This window comes from Mustela nivalis, assembly GCF_964662115.1.
Source record: "Mustela nivalis genome assembly, chromosome: 9".
Lineage (NCBI taxonomy): Eukaryota > Metazoa > Chordata > Mammalia > Carnivora > Mustelidae > Mustela > Mustela nivalis.
In genome coordinates, this window is record NC_139028.1 from 104,764,225 (window position 1) to 104,786,242 (window position 22,018).

The following is a 22,018-nucleotide window of genomic DNA, read 5'->3' on the forward strand; positions in this document are numbered from 1 at the left end:
TTTTTACCGTGCTGACAGACATTCCAATGTTGGCTGCACTTGTTTGAAAAGTTGAGGTGAGAGCAATACTTATAAGAACAGGTGTTATTGTATTAGGGCCATTTGTCCCCAGGTCATTGCAACTCATTTTTCTGTCATATTTCTTGGAGAACCACATGACAGTGTGAACATGTCCTTGGAAAAATGGACATGTGGTCATCCACTAAGACTTGGACAAAAACATGCCTCAGTTACAAGAACCTAAGAAAAATGTCAAGGCTGTCCTTGCATTCTTTGTGGGTTAAAGAGTCTTGTAGAAAATGCTAATGTTTTAGATGATGATTTTTATGGGTGTCAGTGTTCCAAGAATCTTTCACGGCTGTGTGATGCTCTTCAGAATACAATATTTTCTGCTCCAATGTCTACTACATTGTTTAAAATTGAACTCAGCTTAGTTCCTGGATTTATAAGTTAGGAGAATGTCTGTCTGCCACACATAATAAATAGAGAGCCACAGGGGATTAATGATGTGGACGTGTTCCATAATCTAAATATTACTAAAACCATCAGATAAATATATTTTAAGAAGCAATTAAGAAAATTTAATTAAAAACTACTAAGTACCTATATGATACAAGATGTTGGGGTTGGAACTTTGGAGAATAAAATCCTGAGAATAAATAGTTTTCAAAGATTCCTATTCAATAATAATCTTACAAGAAAAGCTATAAAGGATGCCATTGGAGAATAGGAGTGAGAATTATTATTTTTTTTATCATAACGTAAATACCAAAGGTCTCCAGAGGAGAGTTTTTTGAATTGGGTCCTGAAGTTTAGGGACAACTGAAGTAGATAGAAATGTAGGAAGAAGGAAGGAGATTATTATTAAAGATTATGGAGTATATATCTGATGAGAACTCACAGTTACTAACAGTTAATGAAGCCATATGTATTTATGTTAATTTATCATAAAATATATGTCCACATGTGTATATAATTTTGCTTCAGGAATGAACAATCTAAAGGGTTGATAACATGGAAACCATACACTCAAAAGAGTGGTCACAATTTGGGGTATAGTTTCAAGTTCAAATATTTTGTGATGGATCACTCTTTCAAATGAATAAGGAAAGAATGAGCTTATTGTACTGATTAAGACACCAACTCATTTTCTTTGTAGTTTGAAATCTTTGACAAAGATTACATAATCCAAAGAAAATTAAACAAAAATAAAATGGAATTCTGAGGTAAATAAACTTACCAGACACTTTCCCTAGAGTGGTTTTTGATTTGGAGGAAGATAAGGTACAGTTCAATTACATTGGGGGAGAAGAAACTTTACCATGGGAGAGGAAAAGATATATAAGGGGAATTTTCTGTCCGTTTAGTTCATCTGTGCTATGGATGCTCACAAATTTCAGGACAGATAACAAAGGATAGGTGACTTTTATTATTTTTTTTATTTCTTTTCTGTGTTCAAGAATTCATTGTTTATGCATCACGCCAGTGCTCCCGGCAATATGTGTCCTCTATAATACCTACCACCAGGCCCACCCAATCCCTCCCCTCCAAATCCCTCAGTTTTTTTTTTTTTTCTCAGAGTCCACAATCTCTCATGCTTCATCTGCCCCTCTGATTTACCTCAACTCACTTCTCTTCTCCATCTCCCCATGTCCTCCCTTTTATTCCTTATGCTCCACAAATAAACAAAACCATATGATAATTGACTCTCTCTGCTTGACTTATTACACTCAGCATAATATAGATGACTTTTAGAAGGAACACAATGGAATAAGTAAATCTTACAAGTTACATTTCAACCCATCACATTTCAGGTTTTATTTTTACTGGTATGTAGTGCCTTTTCAATAGGCAAAAAAGATCTAGATAAAAGATTTTGTTCTTGGAACTGAAGTCCGTGATAATTTTTTCTCCAAATTTGAAAAAGGAAATCTTCATTTGAAAGGAGTGAGATTTCAAAGTTGGATGATCATCGACTTTGCCAGGATAGAAAACAAATTGGATAAAGTCAGTTCTGACTATTACTATTCCTCTTGTCTTAAACTCTATCTGCCTCACTCTTATGAATCTCTGCTCTGTTACAAGGATGTGGCATTTTGGGTACCTGTAAACCCTACAGGGGATGATAGTCATAATGATCTGGTCCTACATGAATTACCTGGTGACATCTCCCCAAATGACCTCAGACCCAAAGTGCTAAAACTAATACTTGGATTAGTGAAAGCATGAGCTATTGAGCGATCATATCCCCTTTTCATTTATACATAACCTCAGGGATTTGGGGTCCACTAAGGAGTGTCTTATAAAAATGGGAGGGAGAAATTTAGAAAGGCAGATATTTGAGATATAAACAACTATCAAAGAACATTCATTCACTTATCTGCATTAGTGTCTGTCAAATACTAAGTATCATAAATGTGTATCAAGGTAATAGCATATTATTTAGAAGATTAAGCATTTCCTGTTCCTCTTTTCAAGCTGTAATATCAGGCAGCAAATATTTTCAAAGAGGACATGTTATATATTTATAAAGTTATAAATTTCTTTTATATGTGTTTATATAATATATAAAATATACAAAAATATACTCTATAAGTATGTATAACAAATACAGGCTGATAAATGTATGTATAAAAAAGACACTCTTTATAGGATAAATATCAGGTGTGATTTTTTTTTACTTATACCATGAACCTCTAATGGCAGTCAAATATATTGAGAATGCCACGTGATACACCATCAAAACATGGGCCCAATGATATATTAAATATGCAAAAATAATGCCATTAGTAATAAAATGGAGCCATATCTTTTAACTTTATATTCATTGAATTGTCAAAATAAATCAGAATCATTTAAATGCTATAAGATTGTATCTGACGAGTGCTCTAGGAAGATATAACCTTCACAAGATTGTTGAGACTCATAATGACCTTATGAAAAGATAATTATAAAGGAAAGAACTACTGAGGTGACTTGTGAAAAATCACTTCCAAAATATTGATGAGGAATATTTAGTTTGCTTAAAATGTTTCATTAAATCACACATCACACCATGAATTAATACCTTTATTTTTTGCAGATCAACAAATTCATACTCAAGCGTCTCCTAATCGATGAAATAATGCAGCTGAATAATAACGTGACTGAATTCATTCTGCTTGGGTTGACCCAGGATCCTGTTAGAAAGAAAATAGCGTTTGTCATTTTCTTGCTTTTCTATTTGGGGACGTTGCTGGGTAACTTTCTGATTATTACTACTATCAAGACCAGCCAGACACTCGGGAGTCCAATGTACTTCTTCATTTTCCACCTATCTTTATCTGACACCTGCCTCTGTACTTGCATAGCCCCTAGAATGATTGTGGATGCCCTTTTGAGGAAGACCACTATCTCTTTCAGTGAGTGCATGATACAAGTCTTTTCACTACATTTCTTTGGCTGCTTGGGGATCTTCATCCTTATCCTCATGGCTGCTGACCGCTATGTGGCCATCTGTAAGCCTCTGCACTACACAACCATCATGAGTCCTCAGATCTGTGCTGTGCTGATGGCTATGGCCTGGATGGGGTCCTGTGTACATTCTTCAGCTCAGCTTTCTTTGACCTTGAGTTTACCCTTCTGTGGTCCCAATGTGATTGATCACTATTTTTGTGACTTACAGCCTTTGTTGAAACTTGCCTGTGAAGACATCTATGTGATCAACCTACTGTTGGTTTCCAATAGTGGGGCCATTTGTACAGTGAGTTTTGTCATGCTGATGTGCTCCTATGTTATTATCTTGTATTCTCTGAGAAACCACAGTGCTAAAGGGAGGAGAAAAGCCTTCTCCACTTGCATCTCCCACATCATTGTGGTCATCTTGTTCTTTGGTCCTTGCATATTTATATACACACGCCCTGCAACCACCTTCCCCATTGATAAGATGATAGCTGCGTTTTATACCCTTGGAATACCTTTGATCAATCCTCTGATTTACACATTGAGGAATGCAGAGGTGAAAGATGCCATGAGGAAGTTATGGAGAAAGAAGTTGATCTTAGATGACAAAAGATAAATGGGTGTTTCAAATTTTTCTTCATAGTTCAGATTCACCTAGAAGCCAATTGAGAATCTTATCTTTTTATTGTGGTGTTAACATCATCAAGGGACATGAAAATTCATTCCTTCAAGAATGAACATGTACACTGGTTAGTGCTGAGTCATTTTCATGTACAGAGGAGACAGCACCAGTTACAAACAGCCATGTCAAGACACTGCTATGTCTCTGTCTCTCTTGCCTGCCTAGCATCACTGTGGTTTTGACCCAGTGTTTTCCCTGCCCTTTTTCATACTGAATTCTGGTGTTCTCTGTTTACAAGTAATGTTTTATACACTTATATCCACAGCCTGGGAGGCTTTTCCTCCTCCAAATGACTTCCTTATATTGAACACTTCAGTCACATCATGTCGGTCCGTGGAGCTTCAACTTGGTTGTTCTTGGTTGACTGAGCAGAAAGCACCAGTTTCAAATAATTGTAAAATTTTTATGTTTTAGGGGACACTCTATTAGCTAGGTAATCCCCTTTTATTTCTGGGGGTCATACTTCAAATTCTTCTTATATTTATTTAGATTCTTCTAAAACAGTGGCAGAACATAGTGTGAATATTTATTTTTTTGATGGATTATTTTTACCTTGGAAAGTTTCTGATAATTGGACTGGTACTCTTTGAATTTTTTTTTTTTTTGTAAAAACTTTTTGCTTCTACAATGATCACTTCTAATTTGGGGGAAGCATTAACTTTTCCTTGGGTCATACAAATTATAATAACTTATTTATACTTTTGGGTTATTATGATTGTAGGTAGCATACATGTCCCAAATTAAGTAGATATATTCATGTGGGCAATAGATAAAACATATAAGCAGCCAATGGTTGAAATAGGGAATTTGAATATGATAACTGAAAATATTAAAACTCAGAGGGGACTTTTAGGCTTTGAAACAAATACATTGCAAATATGGATTATCTTAGTGAGCTTTATTTTTTTTTTAAGATTTTATTTATTTATTTGACAGAGAGATGTCAAGTAGGCAGAGAGGCAGGCAAAGAGGGGGGGGGAAGCAGACTCCCTGCTGAGCAGAAAGCCCAATGTGAGGTTCGATCCCAGGACCCTGGGATCATGACCCGAGCTGAAGGTAGAGGCTTAATCCATTGAGCCACCCATGTGCCCCTCTTAGTGAGTTTTAATAAGATCTAGAAAAGAGGTTAACTTGAGAGACACCAAGATATTTGTATTAAAAACTGTATTTTTGCAGTGTTGACGTATATCACCTTTTGCCACCATTCATCAATATGGCAATATTGAATTATATGATTCTTAAGAATCTTTTTGATTTCAACCCATTTTATTATTTGTATTCTTTTAAATTTTATTCAATTTTAATTTTTTCAGTATTCCAAAATTTATTGTTTATGCACCATACCCAGTGTTTCATGCAAAACGTGCCCTTTTTAATACTCACAACCAGGTTCACCCCACCCTCAGCCCCTCTTCCCTCCAAAACTCTCATTTTGTTTGTCAGAGTCCACAGTCTCTCATGGTTTGTCTCCCCCTCCAATTACCACCAAATCACTTCCCCTCTCCATTTCCCAGTGTCCTCCATGTTATTTTTTATACTCCACAAGTAAGTGAAACCATATGCTAATTGACTCTCTCTGCTTGACTTATTTGGCTCAGTATAATCTCTTCCAGTCCCATCCATGTTGATACAAAAGTTGCATATTCATCCTTTCTGATGGAGGCATAATACTCTGTTGTATATATGGACCATATCTTCTTTATCCATTCATTTGTTGAAGGGTATCTTGGTTCTTTCCATAGTTTGGCAAGTGTGGCCATTGCTGCTATGAACATTGGGGTACAGATGGTCCTTCTTTTCACTACATCTGTATCTTTGGGGTAAATACCCAATGGTGCAATTGCAGGGTCATAGGGTAGCTCTATTTTTTGTTTATTTTTTTAAATTAAATTTTATTTTTTTTTCAGTGTTCCAAGATTCATTATTTATGCACCACACACAGTGCTCCATGTAATATGTGCACTCCTTAATACCCACTACAGGGCTCACATAATCCCCCTTAACCCTCCCCTCCAAAACCCTCAGTTTGTTTCTCAGAGTCCACAGTCTTTCATGCTTCATCTCTCCCTCTGATTTCCCCCAATTCACTTTTCCTTTCCTGCTCCTAATGTCCTCCATGTTATTCCTTGATGTAAGTTAGTAATTTATAAATAAAAAAATATGTTCCAAATAAACAAAAATTCTCCAATTTTATGTACATCTAATAGACACAAGAAAAAATGTTCATCATTAGCCATCAAGGAAATTCAAATCAAAACCACATTGAGATATCACCTTACACCAGTTACAATGGTGTAAATGATAATTTACTTTCTCTGCTTGACTTATTTGGCTCAGCATAAGTAAATGAAACCATATGATCAATGACTCTCTCTGCTTGACTTATTTTACTTAGCATAATCTCCTCCAGTCCTGTCCATGCTGATACAAAAGTTGGGTATTCATTCTTTTTGATGGAGGCATAATATTCTATTTTAAATATGAAACATATATATGTATATATTTTATCCATTTGCCTATTGAAGTGCAACTTGGCTCTTTCCACAGTTTGGCAATTGTGGCCATTGCTGCTATAAACATTGAGGTAGAAATAACCCATTTTTTTATAGAATAAAAATTGTTTGTATACTTTCTTTCTATTTTAAATATGAAACATATATATGTATATATTTTATCCATTTGCCTATTGTGGAGCCTCACCAGGTTTTTTTTTTTTCCCTTATGTCAGTGTTTTGATAGGAAAGAGTCTGACTTCTAAAGTAGATACCTTTGTATATGTAAGAGGAGAACTATGAACTCAGAACTGATCATGCATTCTCTTAGTTGTCACAAGCAGCTCCCTGTCCCTTTAAAGAAGGCAACAGCAGTCTTCTCTTGCCTAGACACATTGTGATTATCTCATTTAAACAAGTTGTCAGACAATGATATTTGGTTTCTTCCTGAGATTCTCCCACATGCTTCTTTGCATCCAAACATCTAACTAGATGCATGTCACAAGGAAGGCCAAGCAGGAATGTCCAATCGTGCTCTATGAGTACACGTCATACATGAGAGAACTGTAGGACTCAATGGCCACTATGTACAAGTGTGACCTCGTGGAGCACTTAATGATAGGGGTGTTTTCACAGCGTGGAAAGATAGAATTTTGGAGTAGGGGTCTATCCTGATCAACCTTCTGCAGACCCACATCATTGGAGTTGCCTCATAGAATAGTTATGTTGTTTGCTTTACTCACAGACCTATTTTTTAGGTCTTTGGAAGGAACTATAAGAAAGAGCTGCCAAAAGTATGAAAGAAATGATGGCCTTTTTTTTTTTTTTTTAATCTTATGTATTGGCATATCGTCAAAGTCTGTATTATTCTTGGGTTTGCTAGTTCAGGAGTGAATATGATTTAAACTCAATTCTTATTCAAAGGGCCCTAATGTAAATTGCTTGAAATAATTAGATCCCAAAGTTTCTAGGCAGAAAAGTATCCCACCATAAAGTCATCATTGTGTCCATATTCACATAAAATATTCAGAGAAAATAAGCCCAACTGAAAGAATTGAAATGACATGACAACTGAGGATTGGGCATGGGGGATATATATATATATATATATATATATATATATATATATATATACACACACAAACACACATAGATGTATTATCTTTATTTTTATGCTTGTTGGCATTCTTAGAAACATCTTTATTACAAGTGCTCTTGAACACTTCTTCATATGCATTGCAGAATGGTATAACTTCTATTTACTGATACTATACTGTTCTCAACACAGCTTGCAAATTTTTATTTTTAATGGCAACCATACTACAATATTATAATGTTTCAGATCAACATGTTGTACACCATAAATTTACACAAGCTATTTCACTTTTTAAAAAAGCAGATATTCTTTTTAAAAAGGCTATCATGAAGATAAATTTTGATTCAAAGATTGTAGGAACTAAGGCAACCTTGGTGGGCCATGAAAATAAATTATGTGAGATTCCTTATGTAAAAATGTACTGAATTTAAATAATTTTGTCTACTGCTACATGTAATAATTGAAAAAAAAAACATTTATGGTTAAAAAATGCATATGTCTGAACATAGAATCTTTTGAGATGAAAAACTTACTTAGGACTTGAAAGTTGATGTTAGGAGATGAATTGTGTCCCCTGGGGAAAGAATATTTTGGAGTCTTAATCTTCATAATGTGACCCTAGTAAGAATAATGTGCCTGACAGTTATTTATTTATTTATTTATTTTAATTTTAAAGATTTTATTTATGAGGGAGAGAGAAAGTGAGAGAGAGAGAGAGAGCACAAGTAGAGGAGCTGTGGGCAGAGGGAGAAGCAGACTTCCCTTGAGCATGGACCCTGATGAGGGGGCTGGACTCCAGGACCCTGGATCATGACCTGAGCCAAAGGCAGACACTTAACTGACTGAGCCACCCAGGAATCCTGTTTTTTTTTTTTTTAATTATTATTATTATAATTTAAAGTTTTAACATTAAGCTTTGATGGCTGGAGCATCCATTTCAAAGACCTCTCATCTGCAATGAACACAATGCCAGGGACATAATTAGGTGAGGAGTCAGGCTGCTCCACCAGTGAAGTCCCTCTCTTGGAAAGCCCTGGTTGACCTCTAACTGATCATTTGTGTGACCCTGTGTTTCTCTTCCTGGACTTTATATTTTAAATTCACCATTAGTGAACCTACAAATACTGGGCACCCTACTCTTTTTCTCAATAAAGAGAACATCAGATTGGCAAGCTTTTTCTTTCTCTCCCTGTCTCTGTGTACCTGTGATCAAACTGTGCGGCCCTAGGCTTGTAATGTACCCTCTGTGACTTGGGAGTAATAAACCTTGTTTTTTTTTTGTTTGTTTGTTTGTTTTTCAGTGCCCCCTCATAGATTCAAGTGAGAAAAGGAGGAGAAACTGAAAAAGACCACAGACCACTATTTGGGGTCTCAGAATTGCAATTTGGGGAGCATGGATTTGGTGTAGCAGGAAAAGTGTCCTGCTTATGTGGAAAAAGCAAAGGGTTTTTTAAGAGAGAGGAGAAAGAAGTTATCAGATGATTTAGACAAAGAAGAGGAGAGAGAAAAATAAATAAAAAAAACAAACTTGGTACTGAGAGATGGAACTGCTTTCAATTACTAACTACTAACTCCTTCACTGTTTTCATTTTTTGTGTGTTGTTTTAATTAATTAATTTATTTATTTATTTATTTATTTATTTAAGAGCGATAGTGCAGGGAGGTGGGGATGGTCAGAGAAAGAGGGAGGGAGAACATCCCAAGTGGGCTCCACACTCAACACAGGCTGGATCTCACAACCCTGAGATCATGACCTGAGGTGAATCAAGTGTCTGAGGTCTTACCCACTGAGCTACCCAAGCACCCTGTTTTGTTTTGTTTTGTTTGTTTGTTTTGTTTTGTTTTTTTAATTAATTTCTTTTCAGTGTAAAAGAATTCATTGTTTATGCACCACACCCAGTGGTCTATCCAATACATGCCCTCTGCAATACCCACCACCTGGGTCCCCCAACCTCCCACCCCCTGCACCTTCAACACCCTCATATTGTTTTTCAGAGTCCATAGTCTCTCATGGTTAACCTCCCCTTCCAATTTCCCTCAACTCTCTTCTCCTCTCCATCTCCCTATGTTCTCTATATTATTTGTTATGTTTTACAAATAAGTGAAACCATATGATATTTGACTTTCTCTGCTTGACTTATTTCATTCAGCATAATCTCTTCCAGTCCCGTCCATGTTGCTACAAAAGTTGGGTATTCATCCTTTCTGATGGAGAATACTCCATAGGGTATATGGATCACGTCTTCCTTATCCATTCGTCCATTGAAGGGCATCTTGGTTCTTTCCACAGTTTGGCTACCATGGCCATTGCTGCACCCTGTTTTTAATTACCATCTAATTAATTATTCTATTGATGCTGTCACACAAATGTATTCCTGGTATGGACTAGTTAATTTTTATATCTTCATAAAGTTTAATAGTTTTATGGTACTTATGATAGTTGTTCTTTTGGATTTTTTGAGGAATTGCTTGTAGAAAAAATTAGCATTCTGGCCCAGTTCAAGAGTTTATTCTTTAGAAAGGAAAATGGATCTTCAAGATGGGGTCTCCTGTCTTGAGAAACTTCCTAGCTGACAATTAGGGGGAAGGGGTTAATGTTGGCTCTCAGCTCCCAGAGGGCTTTGTATGTGGCTTTTCATCTTCAAAGCCAGGGGTGGTGCATTTTAGTCTAACTGTATGTTGAATCTATCCTCCTTACTTTTCTGTTGCCGGTCAGGAAAAATTCTCTACTTTTAAAGAGATTGTGGGATTAGATAGGATTGAAACATATAACTCAAAGTCAACATGCCAGTAACTTTAATCACATTGTTGAAATCCCTTAGACAAGTAATTCTACATTAATATGTGCTATATTATCATATTTCTAGTCCCTGGGGCTAGGGCAGGAAATCCGAGAGATATTTTGGAATTATTTCCACCACAGTGTAAAAGGAGTTTTAAAAATCATAGCTTTAACCCAAGAACTGAAGAATGAATAAGTCAATATTTATAAAATGAGGATTGTTCTATCCCTATGAAATATGCCACTTTTACATCCTCTTCCAAATGTTATCTATGTGGAAAATATGATAATCCCTTAGGTCGGAATCAGTCTTGGAGGAAATATAAGTAACATTATATATTAACTTAATCCTTGAATCCAACTAAATGTATGATCTTCATCAAGTAGCTTACACAATCACTTCAGCTATCACAAGTTGTCTGCATGCATGAATATGTCAGTGTCATGGATGAGGCCTTGGAGTGTGGAGTTTATATTTCAGTATCACAGAGTTTTGTGCAGTAAGATGTTGTCTTATTTTGTCCTTGCATATCAGTGACTTCAGTCTAAAGGTTGTGACTGGAATGCTTTGTCCTGGAAATATTTCCAAGTTTCTTTATAAATTGTGTCAAAAGATTTCTAATAATAATAGTTAAATCATAGCAATATTACTACTACTACTAATAATAATATTGAATATGTATTACTGAAGTATGATAAAATAATTATAGTTATATGAGAAGAATCTAAATTCCAGTGAGATAAGTGCCTTACCTGAAGCCACATTGCCTGTGAAAGGTATACGTGGGATTTAAACTCAGACTCTCTGTCTTTAGCAACTGAGGTGATAACATGAATCATCCTGGACATCTGGCAAATGCATCTCACATAAAACTGCCTCTTCTACCAAATGCTTAAGCTGCATATCTAATTAGATTTTGACACTGTTGCTCTGGTGCATCCTTCAGCCATCTTCCTGTGTCCATTCACATGCATGTATGCATTGTACACACACAAAAAAATAATCAGTTCTGGGGCACATGGGTGGCTCAGTGGGTTAAAGCCTTTGCCTTTGGCTGGGGTCATGATTCATGATCTCAGGGTCCTGGGATCAAGCCCAGCACCAGCTCTCTGCTCAGCATGGATCCTGCTTCCTCCTCTCTCTCTACCTGCCTCTCTGCCTACTTGTGATCTCTGTCTGTCAAATAAATAAATAAAATATATATTTTTTAAAAATCAGTCCTCCTTTTTTTGATGGCTGCTTAGTATTCCATTGTGTATATATACCACCTCTTCTTTATCCATTCATCTGTTGATGGACATCTAGGTTCTATCCATAGTTTGGCTATTGTGGACATTGCTGTCATAAACATGTGGGTGCACATGTTTGTATCTTTAGGGTAAATACTCAGTAGTGCAATTGCTGGGTTATAGGGTAGTTCTATTTTCAACATTTTGAGGAACCTCCATGCTGTTTTCCAGGGTGGTTGCAAAACCATAAGTGACTCTTAATCTCACAAAACAAACTGAGGATTCCTGGGAGGAGGGGGGTTGGGAGAAGGGGGGTGGGGTTATGGGCATTGGGGAGGGTATGTGCTTTGGTGAGTGCTGTGAAGTGTGTAAACCTGGCGATTCACAGACCTGTACCCCTGGGGATAAAAATATATGTTTATAAAAAATAAAAAATTAAAAAAAAAAACCAAGAGTAAAACAGGAAAAAAATGAAAAAAAATCCTTTAAATTTTATGTTATTTTGCCATCCTAAAATCATCAATACTATAGAAATTAGAAATTTTTTTTGTTGGTGCAATTGAGGTTCTACTATGAGTGGACTGTATAAGTTGGAAAATAAAAGTACATATCCTAAGTACTGCAATTCAAAATTTAGGTGTGATTTTGAACTATTCAGTACATTATTTTATTATTTTAATAAAAATTCAGATATACTTATTAAGACTTTACTCTGTATAAAGTATAGAAGTACTGGTCACAGTAGGGTCAGTAAAGCATCTTAGCAAGGTCAAATTCTACTATACTAGTTACTAGCGCCTAGTCTTGTCAATTATCTCTTTGTGTCTCTGGGAAATATTAAAAATATCATCTCATGGGGTCATTACATGCATTACATTTTAAAAATCCCTTTAACATCCTTAGCACAATTACTAGTGCATTGCAATGACTTTTCAATACTGCTATTGCTCTTGCCATGATCTAAATTTAAATTATTATATACAGTCTGTGAACCAATAAAGCCTATTTCATTGAGGTTATAGTTCATTGAGAAAGTGAGAGAACACCAATATTTAAAGAAGACACACAAAACCCCCCAAAACAAAATAAAGAAAAAAACCTTCAGACTATCTATGAAAGGGGACTCAAATGATCTGGTAAAATTAGGTATTGTGAGTATAATGGGATAACTTAGGGCATGGGATTAGTTTTCAGAAAGGGGTATAATGTGACTAAGTTTTGTGGGAATGGGGACACTTAAGTATGACCTTAATTATTTTAAGTAAAAGCTGAACACCTTTAATATTAAAAGATAACGAGTCTTGGGGCGCCTGGATGGCTCAGTGGGTTAAGCCACTGCCTTCGTCTCAGGTCATGATCTCAGGGTCCTGGGATCGAGTCCTGCATCGGGCTCTCTGCTCAGCGGGGAGCCTGCTTCCTCCTCTCTCTCTGCCTGCCTCTCTGCATGTTTGTGATCTCTCTCTGTCAAATAAATAAATAAAATCTTTAAAAAAAAAAAAGATAATTAGTCTTAATAATGGAAACAGAGGAAGACCTATAATAAATATAATGGATGCATTAGGGTTTATTCCTTGTGTAAAAAAGGATGAGGTCACATTAAAATTTTTATCACTGGGGCACGTGATTGGCTCAGTGGGTTAAGCCTCTGCCTTTGGCTCAGGTCATGATCCCATACTACTGCAATTGCACCTCAAGATTGACCTAAGAAAAAGCCCCAACATTTCATCTTCTAAATTATTCATCCTCTTGTTCATAGTGATATTATCAGTATATTTGTACTCTAACAAACTATATACATAGAGGGTATAGATTGTATGTACTTTGCACACTTAGCACTCACTATGGTGTTTGTATCATAATAAATTATCAATATATATTTGTTGGATACATAAACGACTTTTAAAATAAATCAATAGTTTTAGAAGTTAACTGTTTTCAGTACATTAACTTTCTCTTCTACATGATCAAACCCACAGAAGCAATGGGACACGAAAACATCACAGAATTTATCCTCTTGGGACTTTTTAGTGATGAGGATGCAAAGGTCACCTGCTTTGTGGTGTTCTCACTTTGCTACATTGTGATTCTGTCAGGAAACCTGTTCATTCTTCTCACCATCAGAGGCAGCCGCCTTCGTGAACAGCCCATGTACTTTTTCCTGAGCTACTTGTCATTCATGGACGTCTGCTTCACTTCCACAGTGGCTCCCAGACTGATCACAGACCTGTTGGCTGAGCAGAACACCATCTCCTACGACAGCTGCCTGGTCCAGATGTTTTATGCCCACTTCTTTGGTGCCACTGAGATGTTCATCTTGGTGGCCATGGCCTATGACCGTTATGCAGCCATCTGCAGACCCCTTCACTATTTGGTCATCATGAACAGACAAGTATGCTATGTCCTTTTGATGGCCTCGATTCTTGGGGCATTTCTCCATTCAATCCTACAGGTATTGATTATTATTGAACTTCCCTTCTGTGGCCCCAATGAGATAGACCTCTATTTCTGTGATATTTTCCCTTTGCTGAAGCTGGCTTGCACGGACACTAGCCTGTTGGTTATTGTGGTCATTACCACCACAGGAATGATATCCGTTGTGACCTTTGTTGCCTTGGTAATTTCTTACATCATCATCCTGTCCACCCTGAGGACACGCTCATCCCAGAGCTGCCGCAAAGCTCTCTCCACCTGCAGCTCACACATCACTGTTGTGTTCTTGTTCTTCCTGCCCCTCATCTTCACGTATGTCCCCACAGCTGATTCTGTCAGTAACGACAAAGTTTTTGCCCTATTTTACACCATGTTTGCTCCCATGTTTAACCCTTTCATCTACACGCTGAGAAACACAGACATGAAGAATGCCATGAGGAAAATGTGGTGCCGAGACACACGGTTTGAAGGGAAATGAAGTCTCTGGAGTTCAAACCATTGGCTGCATCTCATTCTATCCACAGAATCCTAATGTCAGCAAATGCAGCAAGTAGAGAGGTGGTTTGCTGTCATCAAACGTTGTCAGATGTGAAGGAAGAAGGCCCCTCAACTACTTCTTCCTGTTTCTTTAGTTTTCTGACCCCGTATAAGGGGATCAAATCGCATGAGTTCCAGGTCCCTTTCAGCTTTGATATTGTAGAACTTATGTATTCTGGAACTTGGTGTTCTGGAACATTCTGTCCTTCATGATCCTAGACATAGTGGAAGTTATAGCACTTTTATCAGGGCACACTCTAAACATTGTGGGGTTTGACAGTTATGCCCTGCTTTAGGATACAGATTATTAAAAGACCTCTTATGGAGAGAGAGAAAGTGTTCTTAAGTACTCTATTTTTCAGTGGTGTCCATTGCAATAAAATAAGGAAGCCATGCTTAAAAATTTAGGTGCTTTTTTATATTTTAAGTCTTTTTGCATAAACAATGCTGCAAAAATAATGTAATACAATGGAATCACACTTTTCACACTGTCCTTATAAATGTTATTAACATTAACTCTTAGTACCCTATTGATGGTGTATTCCAGAAATTACAAGTTCAAATTAGATAATGAACATCACTTTTCAGTCATTTAAATATAATTCCACGGTGTATTTATAACTTCATTTAAAAATCCCTCATGAGTATATAAATTGATTTTTTTTTTTTTTTTTTTTGTAAATGTGTGAGGTGGAAAATCTCCCATTCTGTAAAGGATCCTGAGTTTAAGAAGTCACATAGCTTAGTGTGTCTGGATTGCTCAGTAGGTTAAATGGTTAACCAGCCATTAAAGCATCTAATGTTGGCTCAGATCCTGATCTCAGGGTCCTGGGATTGAGCCTGTGACCTATTCCCTGTTCAGTGGGAGTCTGCTTGTCCCTCTTCCTCTCCCCTCCTCACTCCCCAGCTCTTGCTCTTTCTCTTTTTTTCCCTCAAATAAATAAACAAAAATTAAATAAAAATAAATAAAATCTTTAAAGAAAAAAGTAAGCAGGCACCTAGCTGAATAGAGGGCCATTTAAATACTTAGAGTGCATTTTGTTAATCCTCACTGCTCTTTATGGAAACAGTATATTTTGACATTTTTTCGCCACCATTTACACTATGCAAAACTGTCTCTGTTCTACTCAGGCAGGCTCTTATAGTAGTGGCACAGACTTGAAAGGCACAGACTTGCTATATTCTGGTGCTCCATCCTCTTTATCACAGTCCCCACAAAGAAGCTGTGTTGTATTTACATGAAGTGAGTGTCCTTTGTGCAACAGAAATCTGGTTTGGGCTTTTGTTGGAGAGTATAGTCAGTACATAATGTTGCATTTTTTTCAGGAGTACAGCCTAGTGATTCCACAAATTTCTATGTTTTGCTGTGCTCACCACAAGTATAGCTGCCATCTTTCCCCATGCACTGCTACCATGATAACACAGACTATATTCAATATGCGATGCCTTCTATTGCCTTGACTTATTCATTCCATAACTGGAAACCTGTCTCTTCTACTTCTCTTCACCCATTTTGTCCAACCTCCTCAACCCACCTGCCCTCTGGGGATCATCATTTTGTTTTCTATATTTATGAGTCTGCCTGGTATCTGAGTTTTAAGGTGAGGAGTACATTTATTGAAATTAGCCATAGTTGATTATTTCAGCAATAGATTTTCTCTTCCCAAAAAACCCTTACATGTGTATTTCATGCAAGATAGGGAACTTAGAGCATAAGGGGAGGCCAAAAAATAATGAAGTGTATTAAAAGGTGATAATAAAGACAATAACAGATTAAATCAGGATTTTGTTTTGATGTTGATCTAGTGCCAATTACATCCTGGTGGGATTCTCCAATTCAGAGATGGGAGGGTAAACAGAAATGGCTATAGCTTCATGGGCTGGTGCCCAATTCTGGTGGTTTTGTTTTTGTTTGTTTGTTTGTTTGTTTTTAAATAGTTTATTATTGATGCATATGTAGGCTGCATTCTCTGGTAATGGAATAAATTTGCTTATTGTAACAAATTTCTGTTTCGTTTTTCCTCAGGAGGACAGGGTTTAAGAGTCCATGTGAACCTGGCTCTTATGCATCTTTTGTTCACTGTCTACTTATAACTTACCAAAAAATGAAGGGTGGAAAGGAACATACCCAAGGGTAATAAATATGTCCCTCTTTTCCAGTGTGTTATCCATGGATGACATAGTGAAGAGGAAGGTTGCCTGCATGCTTAGGTATTTAGAATTTGACTAATTTAACCATCTGGAAAATAAGAAGGTTGCCATTTATCTTTGTCAATGAGGGCTCTAATCAAAGTGCTATCTGGCATCTTTTAACAGTAAGGTTGTAAAATTACAAAAACTAAAACTCCAGTGGATGGCAGGCAGTGCTGTGATCATACGTCTATGAAATAAAATTGTATAAACCACATTCACCCTTACTGTAATGTAACTGAGGATAGTCTAGGTTCTAATGAAATAAATGATCTCTTTCCAGGGAACCAAGAGTAGACTCTCTGAGCACCTCTGATTGGGATTGGCCCTGAGGACCTTGGTGAACAGGAATAAATGTATGAAGTTATTGGTATAAACCTGAATAATATTCCATATATCTTGTTCTTGGTCTTTGAGAATAATGAATCCCTCATCTTTTGCCTTTTTAGGGATGTCAGAACATCAGTAGAACTAATGTCTCCTTGTAGTCATAGAAGACATAGAAGAAAGAGTATTGTGGAGAAAAGTTACAAATGGCTAATATTTATTAATTCCTGTTCACTCTTCAAGAGTGTAGTTTGAGCTCTACTGGTTGTTTTAATTCAGTGGTTGTTTCTCAAAAACAAAAGCTTCAAGGCCTCTGAAGCCAAACTTGAGGGATTATACAAGATCACCTTTACCATTTTCTGTTCATGTGGTTAAAGGTTACATGAGAGACGTCTCACAAGACAAGATGTCTTATCTGGGCAGCATAGTGACTGCACAGTACATCAACCAGTAAGCTTCATAATATTGCCCCCTCCCAAAAGTAGTGAGAACACTGAAAACACGATATTTAAATGAATTTATTTTAAGATAAACTTTGACAGAAGGAAACTATTTTTCTTGAAAGGTTTTCCAGATAAGTAATTGGGAACAGCATTAAAAATGAAACGGAATCTTGTCACAGTTACTAAGGTTGTGGTAAAACCAAATACACTGAAATCATTTATTTTTTTTGTTTCTATTTAAATTCTAATTAGCTAACATACAGTTTAATGGAAGTTCCAGGCTTACAATTTAGTGATTACACATTTACATAACACACACAACACTTATCAAAACAAATGTACTCATATTCCCATCACCTTATTAATCTGTCGTCCTATTAACCTCCCTTCTGGTGACCATTAGTTTAATCTCTACAGTTAAGAGTCTGTTTCTCGGTTCGTCCCTCTCTCATTGTGTGTACCTATATTCATTTGTTTTGTGTCTTAAATTCCACGTGAGTGGAATCATATACTAGTTTCCGTTCTCTGAATGCCTTGTTTTGCTTAGCATAATACTCTCCAGTTCCATCCTTGTCATTGACAATGACAATATCTCATTCCTTTTGAAGACTGAGTAAGAATATATTTTCATCTCCCAGAAAATATCCATTCATCATTCAGTGGACACTTAGGGTGTTTCCATAATTTGGCCATTATAGGTAATGCCGATATAAACACTGGGAGGCATGCATCCCTTTGAAGAAATGTTTTTGTACTCTCTGAAATCAATGAATTTTATAAAGTTCATTATATAACTGATGCCATGCACATATTCAAACATGACTGCTAATCTGGTCTACTCAGTATCAACACCAAAATTCTATTGGAAATTCATTTTTTTTAAAGATTTTATTTATTTGACACAGAGAGTGATCACAAGTAGGCAGAGAGGCAGAGAGAGGGAGGAAAGCAGGCTATCTGCAGAGCAGAGAGCCCGATGTGGGCCTCCATCCCAGGACCCTGAGGTCATGACCTGAGCCTAAGACAAGGGCTTAACCCACTGAGCCACCCAGGCGCCCTCTATTGGCAATTCTAAATAGTGAATAGGTTCTAATCCTTTTCTAGGAAAGCACAAACAGCAAAGTGGCTTCCTGCTTCAAATGTAGTTTCTCTCTAAAACTAGAGACAAGTATCCTGAGTACTTCTCAATGCCTTAGATGCTATCTCTTATTCCATTTATATGACTCAACTGTAAATGAAATAATACACATTTTCCTTCAAATCTGTCTGTACCTCAATCTCAGAAAATATGTCAAATCTATGTTGTATTTAAATTCTCATTCAGTCTTGACAACAAACGTTATTTTACTTCCTTCTTAGCATTGTAGAGAACTCTTGTAGCACCTATATCTCAATCCAACAAATGAGCTGAATATCATGAGGTCTTTGTAATACTACGTTTAAAAAATCCCATACATAATGTCTTAGTTATCTTAATAGTCAAAGGAACCATACAAAAAATTACTTAATAAAGAAACTACACATTTTTATATATACAGCCTTTCAGCTTTTAGTTTGCTAGTATGGAACTTTTTAAGGATAAACTAATCATATAATGAAAGGAATTTCTTGACACATCAAGTTAGTTCCTTTGCTCTGTTTGTGTTCAGCAGAAAGCAGGATACATTATATAGAATGTGCAATAGAGAGAATTGTCAGTCATAGACAACAAGCTCTATTTATTTATGTATACTCACTATTTGAACAGATGTGATTATAAAATTTCTTTCTTCTTATCAAACCAGAGTGCAGAGTGAGATGTGAAGAGTAATTCATATTCAGTAATATCAGAATTGAGCTCTCAGAAAAGTAAGAACCAGACCAGAATTTTGAGGGAAACTACTAGTTTGAGGGCATAAGTACAGAGAAAAGTAAGGAAATCAGCGGTACTATATTAGGGTGTGTTGGGCAAGTGAAGATATTCACCATAATATTTTAATAATCTATAGGGATTAAGTAATCAGACAAATGCCTCAATTCAGCTTTTGCTTTCTGTGGATATCTTGATATACCATAGCTTTCTCATGGCCTTTTTCACTTATGCACTCTTTAGTGTGTAGTAGAGTGGTTTAGAAAGGGGTCCCAATAGTATGAAATATGGACACCATCTTGCCCGTGGGGAAAGTGGTTGGGGGGCATGTATATATGAATATACATGGACCAAAGAATAAGAGTACTACAATGATGTGAGAATGCAAGTAGAAAGAGCTTTTTCCCTCCCCTTTGCACCGTGGTTCCACAGTGAATGCAAGATGACAATATATGAGATCATCAGAATCACAAACCTGCTTCTGCAAATGACCGACAGCAGGTTGATCACATATGTGTCCATGCAAGCAAGTTGTAGCAAGGGCTGCAAATCACAGCAGTAATGATCAAACAAAATGAATTCACAGAAAGGCAGTCTGAAAGCCAGGATAATCTGGATGATAGAATGGATAAGAGCCTCTACCCATGCAAGAACAACCTGGATGGTGCAGTCCTGCCATCTTGTGATGGTTGAGTAATGGAAGTGCTTACAGATTGCCACATGGTGGTCCACAGCCATGAGGATGAGGACAAAGATCTCCGTGCAGCTAAGGAAATGTAGAGCAAAGACTTGAGTCCTTCACTCATTGTAAGATATGGTTCCTTTTGCAGAGTGTGAATCCACAATTAGTCTGGCGAATGTGGACGTTGCGAAACAGGAATCAGCAAGGGACAAATAAAATAGGAAAAATTCAAGGGGCTCCCAAGGGTCCAGCTGAACTTGATGGTCACAATAATCAGCAAATTCCCTACCATGGTTCCCATGTATAAAATGAAGAAGATTACAAGTACCATCTTCTCTTTCATAGGATCTTGGGGCAATCCGAACAGTATGAACTCAGTTACACTGTTATTTTGTTGCATAATTTCAGGCAAAGTGGAGAAAGTAGGTAGCAGGTAGGAAAGAATCGGCAAAGAAAGAGATATTAGGAAATGAATACTCCATTTGGAGGTCAAATCCATATGCTTGATCATGGAAGGGCCACTTACCAGTGTGTAACCACTGACCTCCCATGTTGTTTTCTTCTGAATAAAGTGGAAATCATAATATCTATTCACCATCTATTCAGCTGATTGCTTATGGAAACAATGAAATACATCAATAATGAAAGAGTATGTGTTTCTTCAGGCATAATAAACATTAATTTAGGTGATTTGGTATGAGAGGGTATCTTTCTGAGCTGAATGTCTTTCTTTAGTTTATAGCAAAATCCTTTTAGGACAGGATGTTGCCAAATGAAGAAAACTCATGTATGATTTCCAAAATGCCCTTTCACACTACTTGAACCTGGTAGTTCAGTTATAAAGTGTCTTCTAGTAAATATTATGAACACTCAAGGAAGGATGTAGAAACATTTGATATCCTTTCCCTTACTGAAGCCTGAGAGGGAGAAAGAGAGAGAATGGACAAAGGAGAAACAAACCATATTTATGCAGTGAGCATTCAGTCAATTGGTTCAGTCCATCGTGAAATTATTTTTAATCTGTTAGCTTGACTAAGTTTATTTCCTGTTACTTTAACTCTCTATAATTTCTAGTTGCTTGTAGTTTAAATTCAGCTTCTAAATAAAGCTTTGTACTCTTGAAATTATACCATGTTGTCCAAAGTTAAATTATTTACCTTGTTCAGCATTTTAGTGGGCCTTTCAACATGTTTTCATAAGATATAAGGAAAGACTGAGACTAAAATAAATGATAAATAGAGAACATTTGACATAAATCAAAATATTCTTTCAAAATTTCATGTTATTTTCAACACAGGGATTTTTTGAAAAATTTGTATTTTATTTTTTAAATTTTTATTTATCTTTTTAATTTCTCTCCAGTGTTCCAGAATTCATTGTTTATGCACCACACCCAGTGCTCCATGCCATACGTGTCTTCCATAATACCCACCACCAGGCTCACCCAACCTCCCGTACCCCGCCCCTTCAAAACTTGATTGTTTTTCAGAGTCCACAGTCTCTCATGGTTCATCCCCTTCTCCAGTTTTCCCCGACTCCATTCTTTCCATCTCCCCATGTCCTCCATGTTATTTCTTATGCTCTACAAATAAGCAAAACCATGTGATAATTGACTCTCTATTCTTGACTTATTTCATTCAGCATAATCTCTTCCAGTCCTGTCCATGTTGCTACAAAAGTTGGGTATTCATCATTTCTGATGGAGGCATAATACTCCATAGCATATATGGACCACATACATCTTCCTTATCCATTCATCCATTGAAGGGCATCTTGGTTCTTTCCACAATTTGGCAACTGTGGCCATTGCTGTTATGAACTTTGAGGTACAGATGGC

At 36.7% G+C, this 22,018-nt stretch overlaps 2 protein-coding genes and 1 pseudogene across 3 annotated transcripts in view; 2 read left to right on the forward strand and 1 right to left on the reverse strand.

The window, feature by feature from the left end:
* The window catches only part of LOC309840360 (olfactory receptor 4C11-like), a 36,851-nt pseudogene extending 16,270 nt beyond the window's left edge, over positions 1–20,581 (reverse strand). Inside the window, exons 1-2 of the transcript in view lie at positions 19,803–20,581; positions 14,350–14,485 (exon numbers count right to left, since the gene is read on the reverse strand). The product of the transcript in view is annotated as an olfactory receptor 4C11-like (transcript). The remainder of the gene's footprint in view (positions 1–14,349; positions 14,486–19,802) is intronic.
* On the forward strand, positions 3,125–4,057 carry LOC309872918 (olfactory receptor 4C16-like; the record flags this gene model as incomplete). Its single annotated transcript, XM_082747887.1, has 1 exon — positions 3,125–4,057. One exon carries the CDS (start codon positions 3,125–3,127, stop codon positions 4,055–4,057), a length of 933 nt encoding a protein of 310 aa, XP_082604013.1.
* On the forward strand, positions 13,705–14,953 carry LOC309872956 (olfactory receptor 4P4-like; the record flags this gene model as incomplete). Its single annotated transcript, XM_082747924.1, has 1 exon — positions 13,705–14,953. One exon carries the CDS (start codon positions 13,705–13,707, stop codon positions 14,629–14,631), a length of 927 nt encoding a protein of 308 aa, XP_082604050.1. The 3' UTR covers positions 14,632–14,953.
* Positions 20,582–22,018: the final 1,437 nt, after the last annotated feature.